Source organism: Jaculus jaculus, chromosome 4 (assembly GCF_020740685.1).
Source record: "Jaculus jaculus isolate mJacJac1 chromosome 4, mJacJac1.mat.Y.cur, whole genome shotgun sequence".
NCBI lineage: Eukaryota > Metazoa > Chordata > Mammalia > Rodentia > Dipodidae > Jaculus > Jaculus jaculus.
The window spans coordinates 139,312,014-139,328,626 of NC_059105.1; the positions used below are offsets into that span (position 1 = coordinate 139,312,014).

At 36.4% G+C, this 16,613-nt stretch overlaps 1 protein-coding gene across 1 annotated transcript in view; it reads right to left on the bottom strand.

The window, feature by feature from the left end:
* Positions 1-2,275: 2,275 nt before the first annotated feature.
* Positions 2,276-16,613, bottom strand: part of Gbe1 (1,4-alpha-glucan branching enzyme 1) — a 282,900-nt gene continuing 268,562 nt past the window's right edge. The window contains exons 15-16 of the mRNA XM_004665512.2: positions 12,276-12,393; positions 2,276-2,993 (exon numbers count right to left, since the gene is read on the bottom strand). Of these exons, the coding sequence (XP_004665569.1) occupies positions 2,937-2,993; positions 12,276-12,393 (175 nt within the window). The 3' untranslated portion in view covers positions 2,276-2,936. The remainder of the gene's footprint in view (positions 2,994-12,275; positions 12,394-16,613) is intronic.

Genomic DNA, 16,613 nt, shown 5'->3' on the forward strand with positions numbered 1-16,613 from the left:
TTTGATGTTAATAATATGCACACTGGGGATTTCACACCTCTCTGTTGTGATTATTAGAAATATTTACCTAATAAAAAATGAACTTAATGTCAGGGAGGATGACTCAGTGGTTAAAATGCTCACCACTTCACCACTTCAACCCTAGTTCCTGAGTTTGATACTGAGGCCCCATAGAAAAGTGGAAGCCATAGTGGGCTTCCCTAATCTCACATGGTGAGATGGGAGCAGAGAGACAGCGGAATTTCCTAGAGGCTCTTGTGATCACAGTCAAAAGAACAATGGCAGAAAGAGATAAGTTAAACCCTGCTATGCCTTGAATGAAGCAGACCAGAGAGGATGGATTGGGAAGTTGTCCCAGAAAGTTGTCCTCTGACCTCTACAAACATGTTATGGCACACTTGCCCTCACACTCATATACACTTGGACACGTACAGAAATCTACACACACATACACATGCACACACTAGAAATACAGAACTTGTCAGAAGATAGCATAATGATAAGAATACTCTGGGAACATAACATGAAAAAATTTAAAAAAAAAGAATTGTAGTTTTTAGTTTTTCTTTAGTACACTAGCATATCTTCTTCCATATACATTTTATTATTTTTGTTCATGAGCAAAATACATATGTAGTGTGGCTCTTTTATGTATTCCATATATGAAAGAAAATATGGAATATTTGTCTTTTGTGTCTGGCTTGTTTTGCTTAACAAAATGACCTCTAATTGTATCCTAACACATACTTTCATTCTTTATAGATGAATACAATCACATATGCACATATGACTATACTTTCTTTATACCATCTGTTGTTGATCTAATGTGGTCCCATGTCTTGGCTATTGTAAATACAACAATAATAAACATTGATGTGTAGGTAAAAAAAAAAAATACTCCGGGAACAAACACAGAAGATCTTTAGTGAAATATACTCAACTATGGGGCTGGAGAGATGGCTTAGTGGTTAAGGCATGTGTCTGCAAAGCCAATGGTCCTCAGTTCGATTCCCTAGGTCCCATGTAAGCAAAGGGGTGCATGTGTCTGGAGTTCATTTTTAGTGGCTGGAGACCCTGGTGCACCCATTCTCTCTCTCCCTCTTCCTCTTTCTCTCTCTTTCAAATAAATAAATAAAAAGTTTTCAAAAAAGTAAAGAAAAAAGAAATATACTCAAATATTACAGGGGTCTAAAAAGCTGTCTATGGCCAGGTGCTGGTCAGCAAGTCTGATCAAAAATTACAGCTCAAGTTCAGTAAGGAAATCTGTTTCCAGGAAAGTTTAAGAGTAACGTAAGAGAACTAATGGTCTCCTGTGGCTTTTGCCCATGAGTGTATGTGGTGGTTTGATTCAGGTGTCCCCCATAAACTTAGGTGCTCTGAATGTTAGGTTCCCAGCTGATGGAGATTTAAGAACAAACACCTCCTGGAGGGCAGTGTATTATTGGGGGTGGGCTAGTGAGCATTATAGTCAGTTTTCCCTTGCCAGTGTTTGGACCACTCTCCTGTTGCTATTGTGTAGCTTATGTTTGCCAGGTGATGCCCACCCTTTGCTCATGCCATCATTTTCTCCTGCCAGCATGGGGCTTCCCTTTGAGTTTATAAGCCAAAATTAACCCTTCCCCCCAAAAAAATCTGCTCTTGGTTGGGTTATTTCTGCCAGCAATGTGAACCTGACTGCAAAGTGTATGAGTTGCACATATATGCACACACATGCGTGTATTACATATGAACACACCACACCACACTAAACTTACTACAATCACAGAGATGCCAAAGAAAATTAAAAAAAAAAGAGTACTCAGACTTAGAGCTTAGATATCTGAATTGGTTCAATAAAAATTCAAGTTATAATGCATGACCCACAATCCCCATGGGGTTGACCTGCATCCCAAAAGAGGAAGACCTCATCAGGAAAGGTACAGGGAAAGGATGGTACCAACATGTGTTGTTTATATACTAAATATGCACATATATAATAAAAAATGAAAAAAAACTCCCCTATACTGATTCATCCTGTAATTGTTTTCTGTGGCAAAGACAAAGGCTTCATCTGAGGAGAAAAAAAAAAAAAAAAATATATATATATATATATATATATATATATATATATATATATATATATATAATGTTTCCTAGAGAAAGAAAACTGACTTGCTATCTAGACCATCATGCATGTGTAAAGCCATGTGGACAAGGTATCCTAGTTAAAATAAGACATGTTACTATTGATTGCAAATCAGTCCCCACATTACATAGCAAAATAAACATCCGCAAATGCAATTATGTAATTTTTATTGATTGAAATGAAAGACATTTTCTGAAATGCTACAATTACCATATCACATCTTTAAAAAGACAGAGAGATAAGCATCTATTAAAATAGTTTGTGAACAGCAGATTACAAGATAAACTTACTGCAAAATGAGGCACGGGAGAGTTCATAGATAATGGCTCTTATATTACCTTTTATCTAATTTGTAATTTTATATTATTGCTTCATATTTATTACAGTATTTTAAAACACAATTTGCATAAAACAAAATGAACTTGGTACCTCACAATTTAGACCACTATTTATTAGAACAAATAAGGCCACCAAATATTCATCTCACAAAATACTGTATATATTCAACAGGATAAACATACATGATGAATAATTCAAATTGAAAATTGAAAGATCAAATAAAGTGCTGTGAAAGTAATATTCTCTAAAGAGAGAAGCCTAGCTGTTCAGGTGGCTTATGAATAGGGATTGCTAAAATTTCCTCTCCAATTCTTGAAGCAAAGTTTGATATATTTGCATGTGCTAATACTGAACTTCAGCCTGTCGTTTTGGCTAAATAGCTGTTTTGCAGCATGACACATATTCACTCTGTGACATTAAAAACCAGCAAACCCAAACATATGCCCTGGAGGTGGGCTGGAATTGGGTTTCTTCAGTTGGGCAGATCCACATTCTGCAGAATGAGGGCCACTCGGCTTGGAATGTACACCTGTGAACACAATCACAGCAGTGTTACTGAAAGACACATCGGACATGCTGGTGTTCGGTCAAAACAGCACAGACCTGCCTCCCTCTAACAACTAAAGTTAGTTATTTTAGCCTCAAGTTTACAGTTCACAACTGTTTTTGGTGGCAAGGGAGGTAGTTTTCAAGTATCACCACTAGAGGGCTCCATATAATTTACAAATGAAAATACTCAACGCAGGAGTGACATAAATGACCCTCTATCACCACATTTAAGCCCCTCTATAAGGTGAAGGAAGGCTGCCCTGCAGCTTACAACATTATATTTAGATGAATAAATGCAGTGATGCGATATATAATAACACTGTTTTGCATCAGGGAACTGCATAATCTCACCTGCATGGGTGCCTTCTCCCTCAGCTACCAGCTCCCTCCACAGCAGTTTTACAGCTCTGCCATATGCAGACACTCCCTTCTTCTGAATCTTCACCTAGAATGCGCTCTTCTGCTCTAACCTTCTTGGGTTTGCTTGCTCTTTTCCCTCTCAGAGCTTCCAAAGGACTAGCTCCATGCAGATGTCTTCACTGACAACCATGATCAATCATAGCACCACTTGAGTCTTCCTGGCCGCTTCACAGTGATTCTCCCTCCCAATCTAGCCTTCTCAAGAGATCCTCACCCTTACAAAGGCAGACACAACACAAGCTCTGCTTTCTCACAGGGAGCAGACACTTTTTGGAAAAGTCCCCATGATGACCATATGAAAGACTGGATGATGAGATAAGGAACAATAGTGGACAGATACACATATATTTCAAGAGATTCTATAATGCAGCTGCATATGAAGTGGGCTGTATAAACTGAACCGTGATGCTCACACAAGTATCCTGCACACAGCATACTTGTCAGAAAAGCTAATCATGAGAAGCATTAGCTTGTTGTCAACATTGTGACATTCTCCATCCAGTTCTGACTTTGCTAATATTTTACCATTTTTAGTAATTTTATTTCATGTGGAAACTTGTTGATAGTTAAAAAAGAAAACAAAAGAGTTTCATAGTTTAAAACCAGAATGCAAAGTGCAAAGCATACATTTGCTCTCACAGAAGAGACTTGTGTGCAAATGTTCCTAACTCTGCAAATAACTTCCATGTTTGCCTCTAAGGTTTCTGCAGTAAGAATCAAACACACTTACAAAGAAGCTGGTTACTCGTACACATCAAAGACTAAGTTCACTTTAGAACTGTGGCATTTTAAGAAAATTGTGTATTGAATGTAATGGCCAGAGGAAAATATTTTCTCCTCTTCAGTGAAGGGTAATAATAATGTGGAAAATGATACTTATGTGAGAAAAATTTCATAATGTTACTGTCACTGTCTAGCTCAGTATCATAGTCTGATTTGTAATTAAGTATTTTGAAACAGATGTCATATCCCTGCAGTCATATATATCTATATCTATCTATCTATTTATTTACATATATAAATATATCTTAACTATTTAATGCCAAAATTTGTTTGCTTATAATTTATACATTATATTTAATGTTATGACTTTTAAAGCACATTATAATTTAACTACTATATTTCCTTTTATGTAGTATTTTCTCTGTACTAAGATAAAGATGATTAAAGTAAGATTTTAGGAAATAGTTTTCTAAAATTCAAAACAACAACAAAAAGAAAGAAAGGAAGGAAGAAAGAAAGGTGAGGTATCCATGAACAAGGCAGGACTATTATCCATGATCTGAAGATCCAATTCCAGCCATAGATAAAACAAAGGAGAAGAAATTAAAGAAATTGACAGTTTGATTCAATACATTCCCTCCTCAAGGTATCAAAATAGGCATAAACGAAGACAGTGATCTGCCCTTCTAAAACACAAACTTGTAGTGTTTTCTATGAATGTATTAAGGGTCTATGAACGTATTAAGGGATTGAGACCCTGTGTTACATCACATTTTGCATTTTTGACAGCTGGGGAGGGGGAAATGGCTCTACATAGAACATGTCAGAGTTGTTCTGCCCTGAGCAATCTTGAACCAAAGAGTAATCTACATTTCTAGCCAGTATTGGAAACCAGACACAAGTATTTCCATTCCTTCTACAATATAAACATTCTGATAAGGTATTGTCCCATAATACTGGCAATAGGAACCTGATAAGTCCAAGTTCACTGATAAAGTTACAATGAAACACATTAATCAGTCTGGGGATAAATAATGATCAGTCTTTCTCAGTGTAAGCACAGTGATATATCAGGACAAGTCCAGTCGATCCCTTATTTTGATGCTAGGCAATTGTGCTGGCTACTATTTGGCTTATAGCCACATAGTGATTTATTAATGGAGTGTGAATAATAAAGATCATTTATAAGAAATTTTACTCTCTTTGGAATTTTTGATAGTTTAGCTAGTTCAAATTAAGGGGAAAATATATAAGGTTGTTTACATTTGCATTATAGGCACTGACTTTTCTATTGTGAAGCTCAGTGGTTAAAAATGTGCCAATTTATGTAAGAATCTTTATCAAAGATGACAATTCCAGTCACACTTAAGAGACCTTAATACTATTTACTCAGAGACCTTCAGTTGATAATTGTATAATAATATTAACAGAAATATTATATAATTATATTTTTCACTAAGATGGAATGTATTTATGCCATTCTAGTATGAGCATAATTTGTAGCATTTGTAACATAAGCAACATGAAAAATTTCACCAAGCAAGTGATTTTTCTTAGCTATGGCTATCTATGAACTTTGAAGTTTTATTATTATTATTTTTTTTAATTTATTTATTTGAGAGCGACAGACACAGAGAGAAAGACAGATAGAGGAAGAGAGAGAATGGGCGCGCCAGGGCTTCCAGCCTCTGCAAACGGAACTCCAGATGCGTGCGCCCCCTTGTGCATCTGGCTAACGTGGGACCTGGGGAACCGAGCCTCGAACCGGGGTCCTTAGGCTTCACAGGCAAGCGCTTAACCGCTAAGCCATCTCTCCAGCCCTGAAGTTTTATTCTTTATTAGGTTTTCATCACAAAAATTAATTTTCTTGCTGGTTAGGAAAAGACTACCAGTTATTCTAAAGGACTAAAGATAATCAGTGTTAATCATGGCAATGAGGCAATTAGACACATGAACAATTTGGGTCCCTAATTCAGTGCTTCAGTATTGTCTTTTTACTTCTCATTTTATACTTTAAATACTTCAAATACAAAAACAGTTCTGGTCATATGGCAAGAGAAAAGAAGCATAAACAGATGTATACTATCACTTGTTGTACTTACGATGATCATGGTTTCTGGAAAATAATTATAATCAGAACAAAAGGTTTAAAAATATAAGCATGAAGAAGAAAAATTTATATGAAAAAAATACTCAAAGTTGTTTGTATATGATAATAATGTAAAGTAAAATTTGGCAAATTTCTACATATGATTTATTGGATGTTTATACTTATCTTCTGCGTAGACAAAAAAAAAAGTTGTTTTAAATTAGATCAAATTCTTAAAAGGAATATATTGCTTAAAGAAAACATAAAATAGGAAATAATAAAAAACATCCAAAAAGTGGAAAATATAAATCAATTTAAAAGTGTTTTTTTGTTGGGCTCTGAAAGGCCCAGGCGTGAGGCCTAGTGGAACTTCCTGAGCCTAGCTAAAGTTTGGCGACCTGTCTCTGGCCAGCTAGGACTCAGCAAGACGCCTAATGGCTTCTGGCCTGCCACTTCCATGTGTTAATTGTTATTACCATTTCAATAGTTACAGTTTACTATTGGCCCTTACCTCTTCCCCCATCCTAAAATTCCCACCTTTGTCCCCAATGTGATATAGGCAACTGCTCAGAGTAATAAAGCGAGTTGTTTCTGCGAGTTCCTGCATCGAAAAGACACCTGACTTAGTGTGGTTTTTCTCCGGTGGCCAGGAGAGGTTTCTGAGTTGTCTGATGTTCATCATCCTCCTCAACCCCTGGTTGAGGCCTGGTTCTTCCCTCGGCACTACCTGTCTGCCCGCAGAGCCGGCATTTTTTATTCATGGGAAAGAATAAGAGCATACAGAAAATAATAGAAACCTATCACATGAGGCCAATAGGAAAATTGCAACTGTCACAAAAGTCATGTTCAGTGGATTGCACACACACAAACACATGCACACACAAACACACGCATGTATGCATACATCCATGACTGAGACCGGGGAGACAGATGAGGATTACTTGTCTTGTAAATAGGAGGACGTCAGTTCAGTCCTGAGAACTATGTAAACATGGTGGGCATGATAAGCTTCAAACATTTCATGGTGAGGGTCACATTAAGAACAAATGAGTTTCATTGTTTTCCAGGTACATTCATAGCCAGTTGGTCCTCAGGAGATAGAATCCAAGTCATTTTGTGAGAGTCAAATGCTAATCTACTCTGTTATTTTGACTATTTTAATGATTTAATTAGTCTGGTAACCATTAGCATAACTGAAAAGGAACTGATCACATAATGATCTATTCTGTCAGTCAGGCAAAGTGTTATTTTGGTCTGAGATTATAATTGACTATTGAAAAAAAAAATCACATAATTATTAAAAACAATGTGTCAAAACACTTGAAAAAGAGACCAACTTACAATAAAAGGTTTTAATGCAACAATACTAATTTTTAAATATTTTCAGACATTATTACATATTGACATTTTTAGGCCATCTAGATAGAACATATGGCTAGGACAATAGTAGCATTCAATGACAAGCACGCCAGACACTGAAATAGTCTATGTACACTTTCCTGTTAAAAGGTGCTTACGGTGGGCTGGAGAGATGGCGTAGTGGTTAAGTGCTTGCCTGTGGAGCCTAGGGACCCCGGTTCAAGGCTTATTTCCCCAGGACCCACATAAGCCAGATGCACAAGGTGGTACATTGCATCTGGAGTTCCTTTGCAGTGTCTTGGGCCTTGGCACGCCCATTCCTTCTCTCTCCCTGCCTCTTTCTTTCTTGGTCTGTCACTCTCAAATAAATAAATTTTTTAAAGTGCTTAAGGTAATTTATTTTACATATACATGCTTTAGTTCATAAAATATTTTCCAAGAAAAATATTATTTGTTATTAGACTCAAATGACAGTAATAATTTTTCCAAATAGAAATATAATATTTAATTTATATATATATACAAAAAATCCAAACTGAAAGTTTTACATGTGAAATAGCTAAACATTTTCATATTTTTGGATAGAGCCAAGGGCATGTTATAGCTGCTACATTGTATTTTCCATATTTATAACAAAGAGAAAATAAAATATATATGTATGCCAAATGTCCTATTTAAACAGAAACCATACTTGCGAATCCACACATTTGGAATGGATATAAAAAATTACAGGTTGATAAGGAGCCAAACTGGCAAAATGATTAACTCCAACCTTTGTGTTGTCCACATTTTCATTATTGCTACTGCTTCAGTGACTATGAAGACTTCAAGTGCACTTTGTCCTCAGTGATCTTTGTTCTTTCACTTGAGCTTTGAACTTATGAACTAGGTAGAAGAAAGGAAATCTTCCCATCCCTCATTCACTAAGGTGAACATATGAGCTTCTATGCCATCAGTCAAAATAGAGACAAATGATTATGCTTGTATGGAATTTCCAATGAGAAGTTTGGCGTTAACACTTGGGATGACCTTCACAAACATACTGTAATGGTGGCAGCATTCAGTTACACAGGCTTCATGGATATCCCTGAGGGAAGGAATAGGACCAGGGCATAGCTCACATGGCAATTTTAAGATTGCTTTGAGCCCTACTGCTGATTTCAGAAGTAGACCTGATATTTCCTCTGCAATCCTTTTAGCAAATGCTGTGTACTAGTTATGATGGTCAGAATTTCATAAGTGAGGGGAAAGTTACATTTTGTTTTTTCTTCCTCCCTTTAGCCTAGAGATCTCATTGGTAGTCATATGAAAACTACTACACTAAGGGTCATGTTCAATCAACTTGATTAGATTATAGCCTGCATAAATTAGTTAAGGCTAAGGAGTTTCCTTATAATGATGCATTCTTAAAATAACAGATACTTCTGCTCATATGAATTTTCCCCTCTGGCACTTCAGAGAAACACTGACTTTCTGTGTTACTCTGGTTCAGCTGGGCTCACTCACACTGACAGTAAAACCAGTGATCACATCATTTGGAGCCTAAAGATGTATTCAAATGAGCAATTCTTGAGGCACCTGAATGAAGTCACTGGAAACAAGAAGCTGCTTCTGGGGAGACAGGGCTCTTATCTTCCAGAAAGAAATGGATCAGAGATCTATTAGTGGCAGGAGTGAAGCTCTTTTCTGTTTCTAGTGGCCTTCAGATGCTGTATGTAAAGGTGTATTAATAAGACTTAAGAGATATTCTCCATTCTAATTTAAAATTGTCAGTTCCATGTTTGTGAGATTTTTCAGTCAGTTTTGAAAAGTAACCTCCTGGCTATTGCTCTCATTGAGTTGTTGACTTGTAATTATGTTAGAATATTTTTCCCCCTCAAAAATCAAAGGAATGTCAAGATATTTTCTGTTCAGTGTAAGTACTGTGAGCCCTTATCTATAATTGTCTCCTCCAAGTTGTAAAAATGCTATTCCTCAAAGCACTACATATCTTGGCATCTTTAAAGTATGGAAGTAATAATTATGATATAGAATGTCCAAAGATATAGTAATAATAAAACTCAGTTTCTATGTTAATGGTTTTATGTTATTTAAAGCTAAATGGAGGCTAGTATTAAAAGTCTTCAGTTTAAAGATGACAGAAACTGAGGTACTCAAAAACTTAATTGTTCAAGTTCTCACAGCTGGCATATGGCAGGCAATGGCACTTGCTTCCAGGTCCCTTGCATGACATTGTGTCAACTTTTACTGCAGCATTGGGCACCTCTCATTCCCCAGAACTTTGTGGGATACAGCCACTTCAGGATACATGGTTAAACCTCCAGTCAACTGTAGTCTGTCTAGTTCAAGTGGTTCAAGTTCAATTACTGCAGGCACTTTGAACCAAAACATCTCTAGAACCCTTCAGGGGTCTTTTACCGTTTTGATTTTTCCATATCTTTAAGCTAATTTTCTTACTCAGTTCTGGAACTATTTTTATCAAACTTATAGCACATGTTAGAGTTGAATGTCCTGAAATCTACAGCAAAGGTACATTGGAAGAGGAATGTGGACTGGAGTGATGGCTCAACAATTAAAGACACTTACTTGTAAAGTGTGACAGTCTGGGTTCGATTTCCCAGTACCTCCGTTAAAGCTACATGCTCAATGTGATACATGCTATCTGGAGTCTGTTTGCAGTGGCATGTTTTCTCTCTCTTTCTGTCTGCCTCTTTCTTAGTGTCTCCCCCCCCCGCCGCCTCAAATAATAAATTAATAAATAAACAAATAAATGAATAAATGTGATAGCACCTTTGAATCTCTTATCCTTGAAAAGGGACCTCAATCTATACATATCCAAACATACAAATATGTCATAGCTCCCGTGTGTCTATCACTTCCTGCACCACCCAGCAACTCAGTTGTCATCATTCCTGGGCTGATTTCATTATTTTCTGACATATGTCCTGACTATAATACTTCAAAATGTAAAATTGAGGACTGGTGCCACACTAAGAGGGAGAAGAATAGTACAAATAGATTCTCATGCACATTCATCACTTTTATTTATTTATTTTTTTGCATGGGCTACATTGCATCTGGCTTTATGTGGGTACTGGGGAATCTAACCAGGGTTCTTAGGCTTTGCAGGCAAACATCTTAACCACTGAGCCATCTTTCCAGTCCCCTTAGCTTTTTGAAAAGTAAGATAATACAACAAAATCAGATATCTACCAGCTATGATAAATCCATGTATTGTTATATAGTTCTTGGCATCATGAATGCAAAACCTGCCTAAATCTAGTAACTCTTATGGGGAAAATAAGAAATACAAGTTTTGAGAGAGATACACAGAAAGAGGGATAAGTGGGAGGCAGGCATATCATATGACCAGTCAGAGAAAAAAAAAATAATACATACATATTTTTTGCAGTTTGAGCTTACAATATGGCCATGAATTAAATGAAGAACTTCTCTCAATCTAAAATGTTGCTAAATTCTACATCTTTAATTTTTTAATTTTTTTGTTTATTTTTATTTATTTATTTGAGCGGGACAGAGAGAGAGAGAGAGAGAGAGAGAGAGAGAGAGAGAGAGAGAGAGAGAGAGAGAGAGGGAGAGAGACAGACACTAAGAAAGAGGCAGACAGAAAGAGGGAGAAAACATGCCACTGCAAACAGACTCCAGATAGCATGTACCACATTGAGCATGTGGCTTTACGGAGGTACTAGGAAATCGAACCCAGACTGTCAGGCTTTACAAGTAAGTGTAAGTGAGAGAGAGAGAGAGAATGGGTGCACCAGGGCCTCCAGCCACTGCAAAGGAACTCCAGACACGTGCGCCTCCTTGTGCATCTGGCTAACATGGGTACTGGGGAATAGAGCCTCAAACCATGGTCCTTAGGCTTCACAGGCAAACGCTTAACCGCTAAGCCATCTTTCCAGCACATAGATTCAACATGGTAGTGCAAAAGAATAGTCTTATTATATAAAGGTTTCCTTAGTAATATGAAGAAACCACAGAATGTTACCACTGGAATGAACTGGTCTTCAATTTAGTACATATAAACAAACAAAGAAAAATTCCATTTTTGGGATGGGTAAATTGCTCAGTGGTTAGAGGAACTTACTTGCAAAGTCTGTCAGCCTGGATTTGATTCCCCAGTACCCACATAAAGTCAGATAAACAGTGGTGCAAATGTCTGGAGTTGAATTTGCAACTGATAGAGACTCTGTTGCACCCATATTCACTGTCAATCTTACACTTCCTCTCTCCTTCAAAATAAATTTCAAAAAAATATTCCTAAAGAGACATGCATTTATTGATTCTTTCCAGAATAATATTTTATTACAATATAGTAATGCAAAATCTGTTAATATAACATACTATAGAGAAAGCAAGAAAATGAAATAAACTGATGCACAAGATGTTTACAGTTAAAAAATTGAAAAATGCCTTGCAGTTTTTTGAGAAATTATTTTAAGTGCTATCATCACTCCTTGCCCTAACTGTTCCCAGTTATCCTTTACTAGTAGTTCTTCCCAAGACCCGGGTTCCTGCACTACATACTTCCTCTGCTTTTCATATACTCCCACTTTGTCTCATGCCACTATTTCAAGAGTTGCATCTTTGGACAAAACCAACTCTGCAAAAGATTAAGTTAGAATGAAATATCGAAAGAAGCTTACTTACCAAAACAGAGTAGGGACGTCCATTATGTTCAAAAGCCTCAGAAAAGAAATCAGTATTGTGGTCCAGTCTCTGGTGCCCTCCATATTCCAGCGCATCTGAATCTAGTACAATTTTGAATGTACAGCCCTTAAGGAATTCACAACATTTCAAAGTTGAAGGAGATTTTATGAATGTGTTCTGAGAGAGCAATTTAAAAATGAGTATTCTGAACAATGGCAAATCATGATTTGTGCTATGTACTCATCTCTTTCCTAATACTGCACAGATCCTTATGTTGGAAAGAGGTCTTACAGGCAATCTAGTTCACACACATATGAGAGCCTTGCTATACTCCTATCACAGTTCATCAAGTGATCATCCAGCCTGAGACTGATCCCTATTAAGCAAAGCTCTTTTTCTCTTAAAGGATTCCATTCTCTTTGCTTGAGAATCTTCTCCATATTGTAAAGAAATTTGATTTCTTTGAACTATTACTACCTTGAAAAAAGCACAAAGAAAAAATATAATATGCAGTCACCTTTGAAATAGTTAATAGCTAAGCTAGTTCCACATGCTAAAAGACATTACAGAATACATTCTAAATGTAATGCCAGACATGTTCCCTCCTCATTTTGAAGGATTTTTTCACTTCCTTATTTCAGAATTCATTTCAGTTTTCTAGACCCTCATCATCACTGGAAAGTACACTGGCATGGACACAGTGGCCATGTGTGGCCAGAACCCTGTAGCATCAGTAGCCTTTCTCTCTCCTGTTTTGACAGCACACTGCTTTAGTGTTTTATTTAGTATTTTATTTTAACTAATATATGTATTTTTTGATTGATAAAATGCTGATTCACTGAAAAATTTAACACTAAGATTATATTTGTTAGGCTGGGGACATGGCTTAGGTAAAGGCACTTGTCTGTGAAGCTTAAGGACACATGTTCTACTCTCTAGATCCCATGATAGCAAGACACATAAAGTTGAGGCAAGCACAAGGTTGCACATACCCAGTAGGTGGTACAAGTGTCTGGAGTTCAAATTTGGTGGCTGAGGTACTGGAGTGTCAATTCTCTCTCTCTAAAAAATTATATTTGTCATAAAAGGATAATAAAAGATCATTGTATAAGCATTTACTTCCTTCTGGACATTGAAAGGGAATATCACACTGAAAATAGTTATAATATGCTTCATAAAATATAAATATTATGAATGCAATAAATACAATATGAAGTATGAAAAGTATGTGTGTGTAATTAGTAGCAGAGAGGAAAAGCTATGACTAAGAGAAATGATATAGACATATTTTTGCTCTATATTTTTAATTAAAAAAATTGTTTATGAGAGGGAGAGACAGATTGAGAGAGAGTTAGAGAGAGAAAGAATGGGCATGCCAGGGCCTCTAGCCAGTGCAAAAAAAAAATGTGCACCAAGTGCATCTGGCTTATGTGGGCTCTGAGGAATTGATCCTGGGTTGCTAGGCTTTGCAGGCAAGTATCTTAACTGTCATACCATCTCTCCAGCACTCTACTCTATAATTTTAAGAAAATATTCTGCTATGTCTACATTTCATTTGATGCAGTTCAGTGTCTATATTACCCAGGGAACATAAGAGCTTCTTTTGGGAAATACAATGCTTAAATTCAGAAATGCCAACAAAGTGAAGCACTGTATTAGAGATAATGAGTGGAAGCAGTTTGATAGCTAAGCATTGCTGCTGCATGTTACTGAAGCTTCACAAAGTCTCACTTTTATAGGAACATGAATGAGAATCAGAATAAACTAGAGACCTTAAGGGGACAGTAAAATTTAAATATTTTGTATGTTCTCTCCCTGAAGTGTGCCCTCAGTCTTCCTCCCATGTAGGCATGTATGCCCAAAGGAATAGACACACAGCACAAGACATTCACACCACCCTAAATGCCTGCCATCCTTCTTCCACTGAAAAATAGACCTCTGAAAATATAACTCAAAGGTAATTTTTGCTTGTCTGAAACTACATTCTTAATATGGTGTTGAATTACATAGCTCATAAGCTAATTTGTTAGCCCAGTGGCAGTCATTATGCATTCCTATCTCCCTACCCTTAACAGAACGCTTCTCTTAACAGGGTCTCAATCAGTCTTAAAAGCTGGTACTCAGATTGGTCCAAGTTCAGTACAAAGGGTCAAGTTTCAAAATTTATCTTGTTGTAGTAAAGTAGAATAAATTATGTTTACTACCTTATTCGCTTACTAAGTTCATGCTATAGAAGACACTATGAAAGATATAACAATAACTAAGCTGGCCTCAGTCTGTACATAATCACATCTGTAAGGAAAGACCAGGCATGTATACACATGTCTGCAAGTACAGTAGAAAGGGCTATGCCATGAGAGAAAGAGTAAAGGAGAAAGAGCAGGATTAGTGTGTATAAAGTGTTTCAAGATTCGACTATGCTGTTCACACTTACTCTCTTAGGTAAGTGTGGCAATGATGTAAGTTCTTGAGAAAGGACAAGAATATCACGGGCCTCACACTAGAGGCCAGGGGCACAGCAGGAAAGACCAGAGAAAGACTGAATCAGGAAAAAATATTCAGGAGTTTGACAATGTGCAGGAATGTTGAGAATTGCTCAACTCTGAAAGACATACACAGATTGAGATTTATATGCACAGACTCAAAACTAAAGAACTTGACAAACAATTCAGAGAAAGAAGAGTAGAAGGAGAAAAGATCAGTTCTCTAAAGCCAGACAAATTGGTAAGTGGTAGATCTGGGGTGTGGACACAATTCAGAGGTGCATCTTGTTATCTTTGTCTCTTGAAGCGGCTATGGATTTTATGGACAAATCAGGCAAAATCTTTAATATACACTGATTATTTTTTAATTATAAAATTCAGCTAGCGACATTACCTTTAGATCCATTTAATCCAGTTAATCATTTAATTGGTGAGTATGAAACATTGTAACATATTTTTTCTTGATTAATTATGAAAATACAGTATGGAGAGAATGATAGAATTTTTAGTAGAGATTTCTCCTTTTCTATAAAATGAAGATCAAATAGGCTTTTACCAATTTAGATACAATTTTAAAACATAGTGATTTCTTATTTCAATTTCAAGAGCCTTCTAAGTATTTGATATAGTCTATCAACAGGTTGGAGTAGATAGAAAATTTGAAGCATTATTTTATAATCTATGTCCTTAAATTTGAACCAAGAAAAAGCTTGTTCTGAAGGAGGCAGGCCTATACTAATAAGATTAAAGAACAGTGAAGGCACGGAGACTCTCAAATTCAACGGCTCTTCAAATACTTCAAAAGCTGCTATGTTTGCTCAGCTACTTGATAAAGTGTCTGTTCAAAGTGTGAGGATTTTGATGTAAGAAGTACTATCATTTATATCATCTTGTACCAAACTCACTTCACTCCCACTGGTGAAGGAAAAGGGGATTTTTTATAAGGTACAACCCCCAATATTTCTAAGAAGGTGATTGGAAGAGGGGTTCTGAGTACCTAGGTGACCCTAAAGGTAGCAAAGTTCTTAACTCACTATATACCTTCAAATCTAAGCTATTATTATTTTAAGATGATTTTTTCATATTTCTAGTAAAGAGAAAAAGTTTCACTATTGTATCTTCTTTGAAAGTTAAATCCCAACGGACAAGTATGATGTTGAAAGGTACCTAGTAGAACATGAATTTAACAATTATACAAACATGTATGCATGCACACATGTGCACACACAGAATTTCTTTTTTGAAAAATGATCTTATTTGGGCTGGAGAAATGGCTTAACAGTTAAGGCAGTTGCCAGAAAAGCTAAAGACCCAGGTTTGATTCCCCAGTACCCACATAAAGCCAGATGCACAAACAGGAAAATGCATCTATAGTGTGCTTACAGTGGCTACAGACCCTGGTGTGCCCATTCTCTCTCTTTCTTTTTCTCTCTCTTTCAAATAAATAAATAAATATTTAACAAAAGTCTTTTTTATATGCAAGCAGAGGAAGGAAACCAAGGACATACCAGAGGCACCTGCCACTGCAAATGAACTACAGATGCATGCAGTACTTTGTAAATCTGCCTTTACTTGGGTACTGGGTAATTGAACACTGGCTTTCAGGCTTTGCAGGCAAGTACCTTAACCACTGAGACATCACTCTTACCATATATATATATACACACACACACACATATAATATATATTATCTTCAATGAACATATTCATATTATTATATCATATTATTAAAATTATCCATCCATGTTTATTGCTGTTCTATTCACAACAGCTACGAAATGGAATGAGCCTATATGTCCCTCAACTTATGAATGAATAATGAATGCGTGGTACATTTATACAATGGGGTTCATTA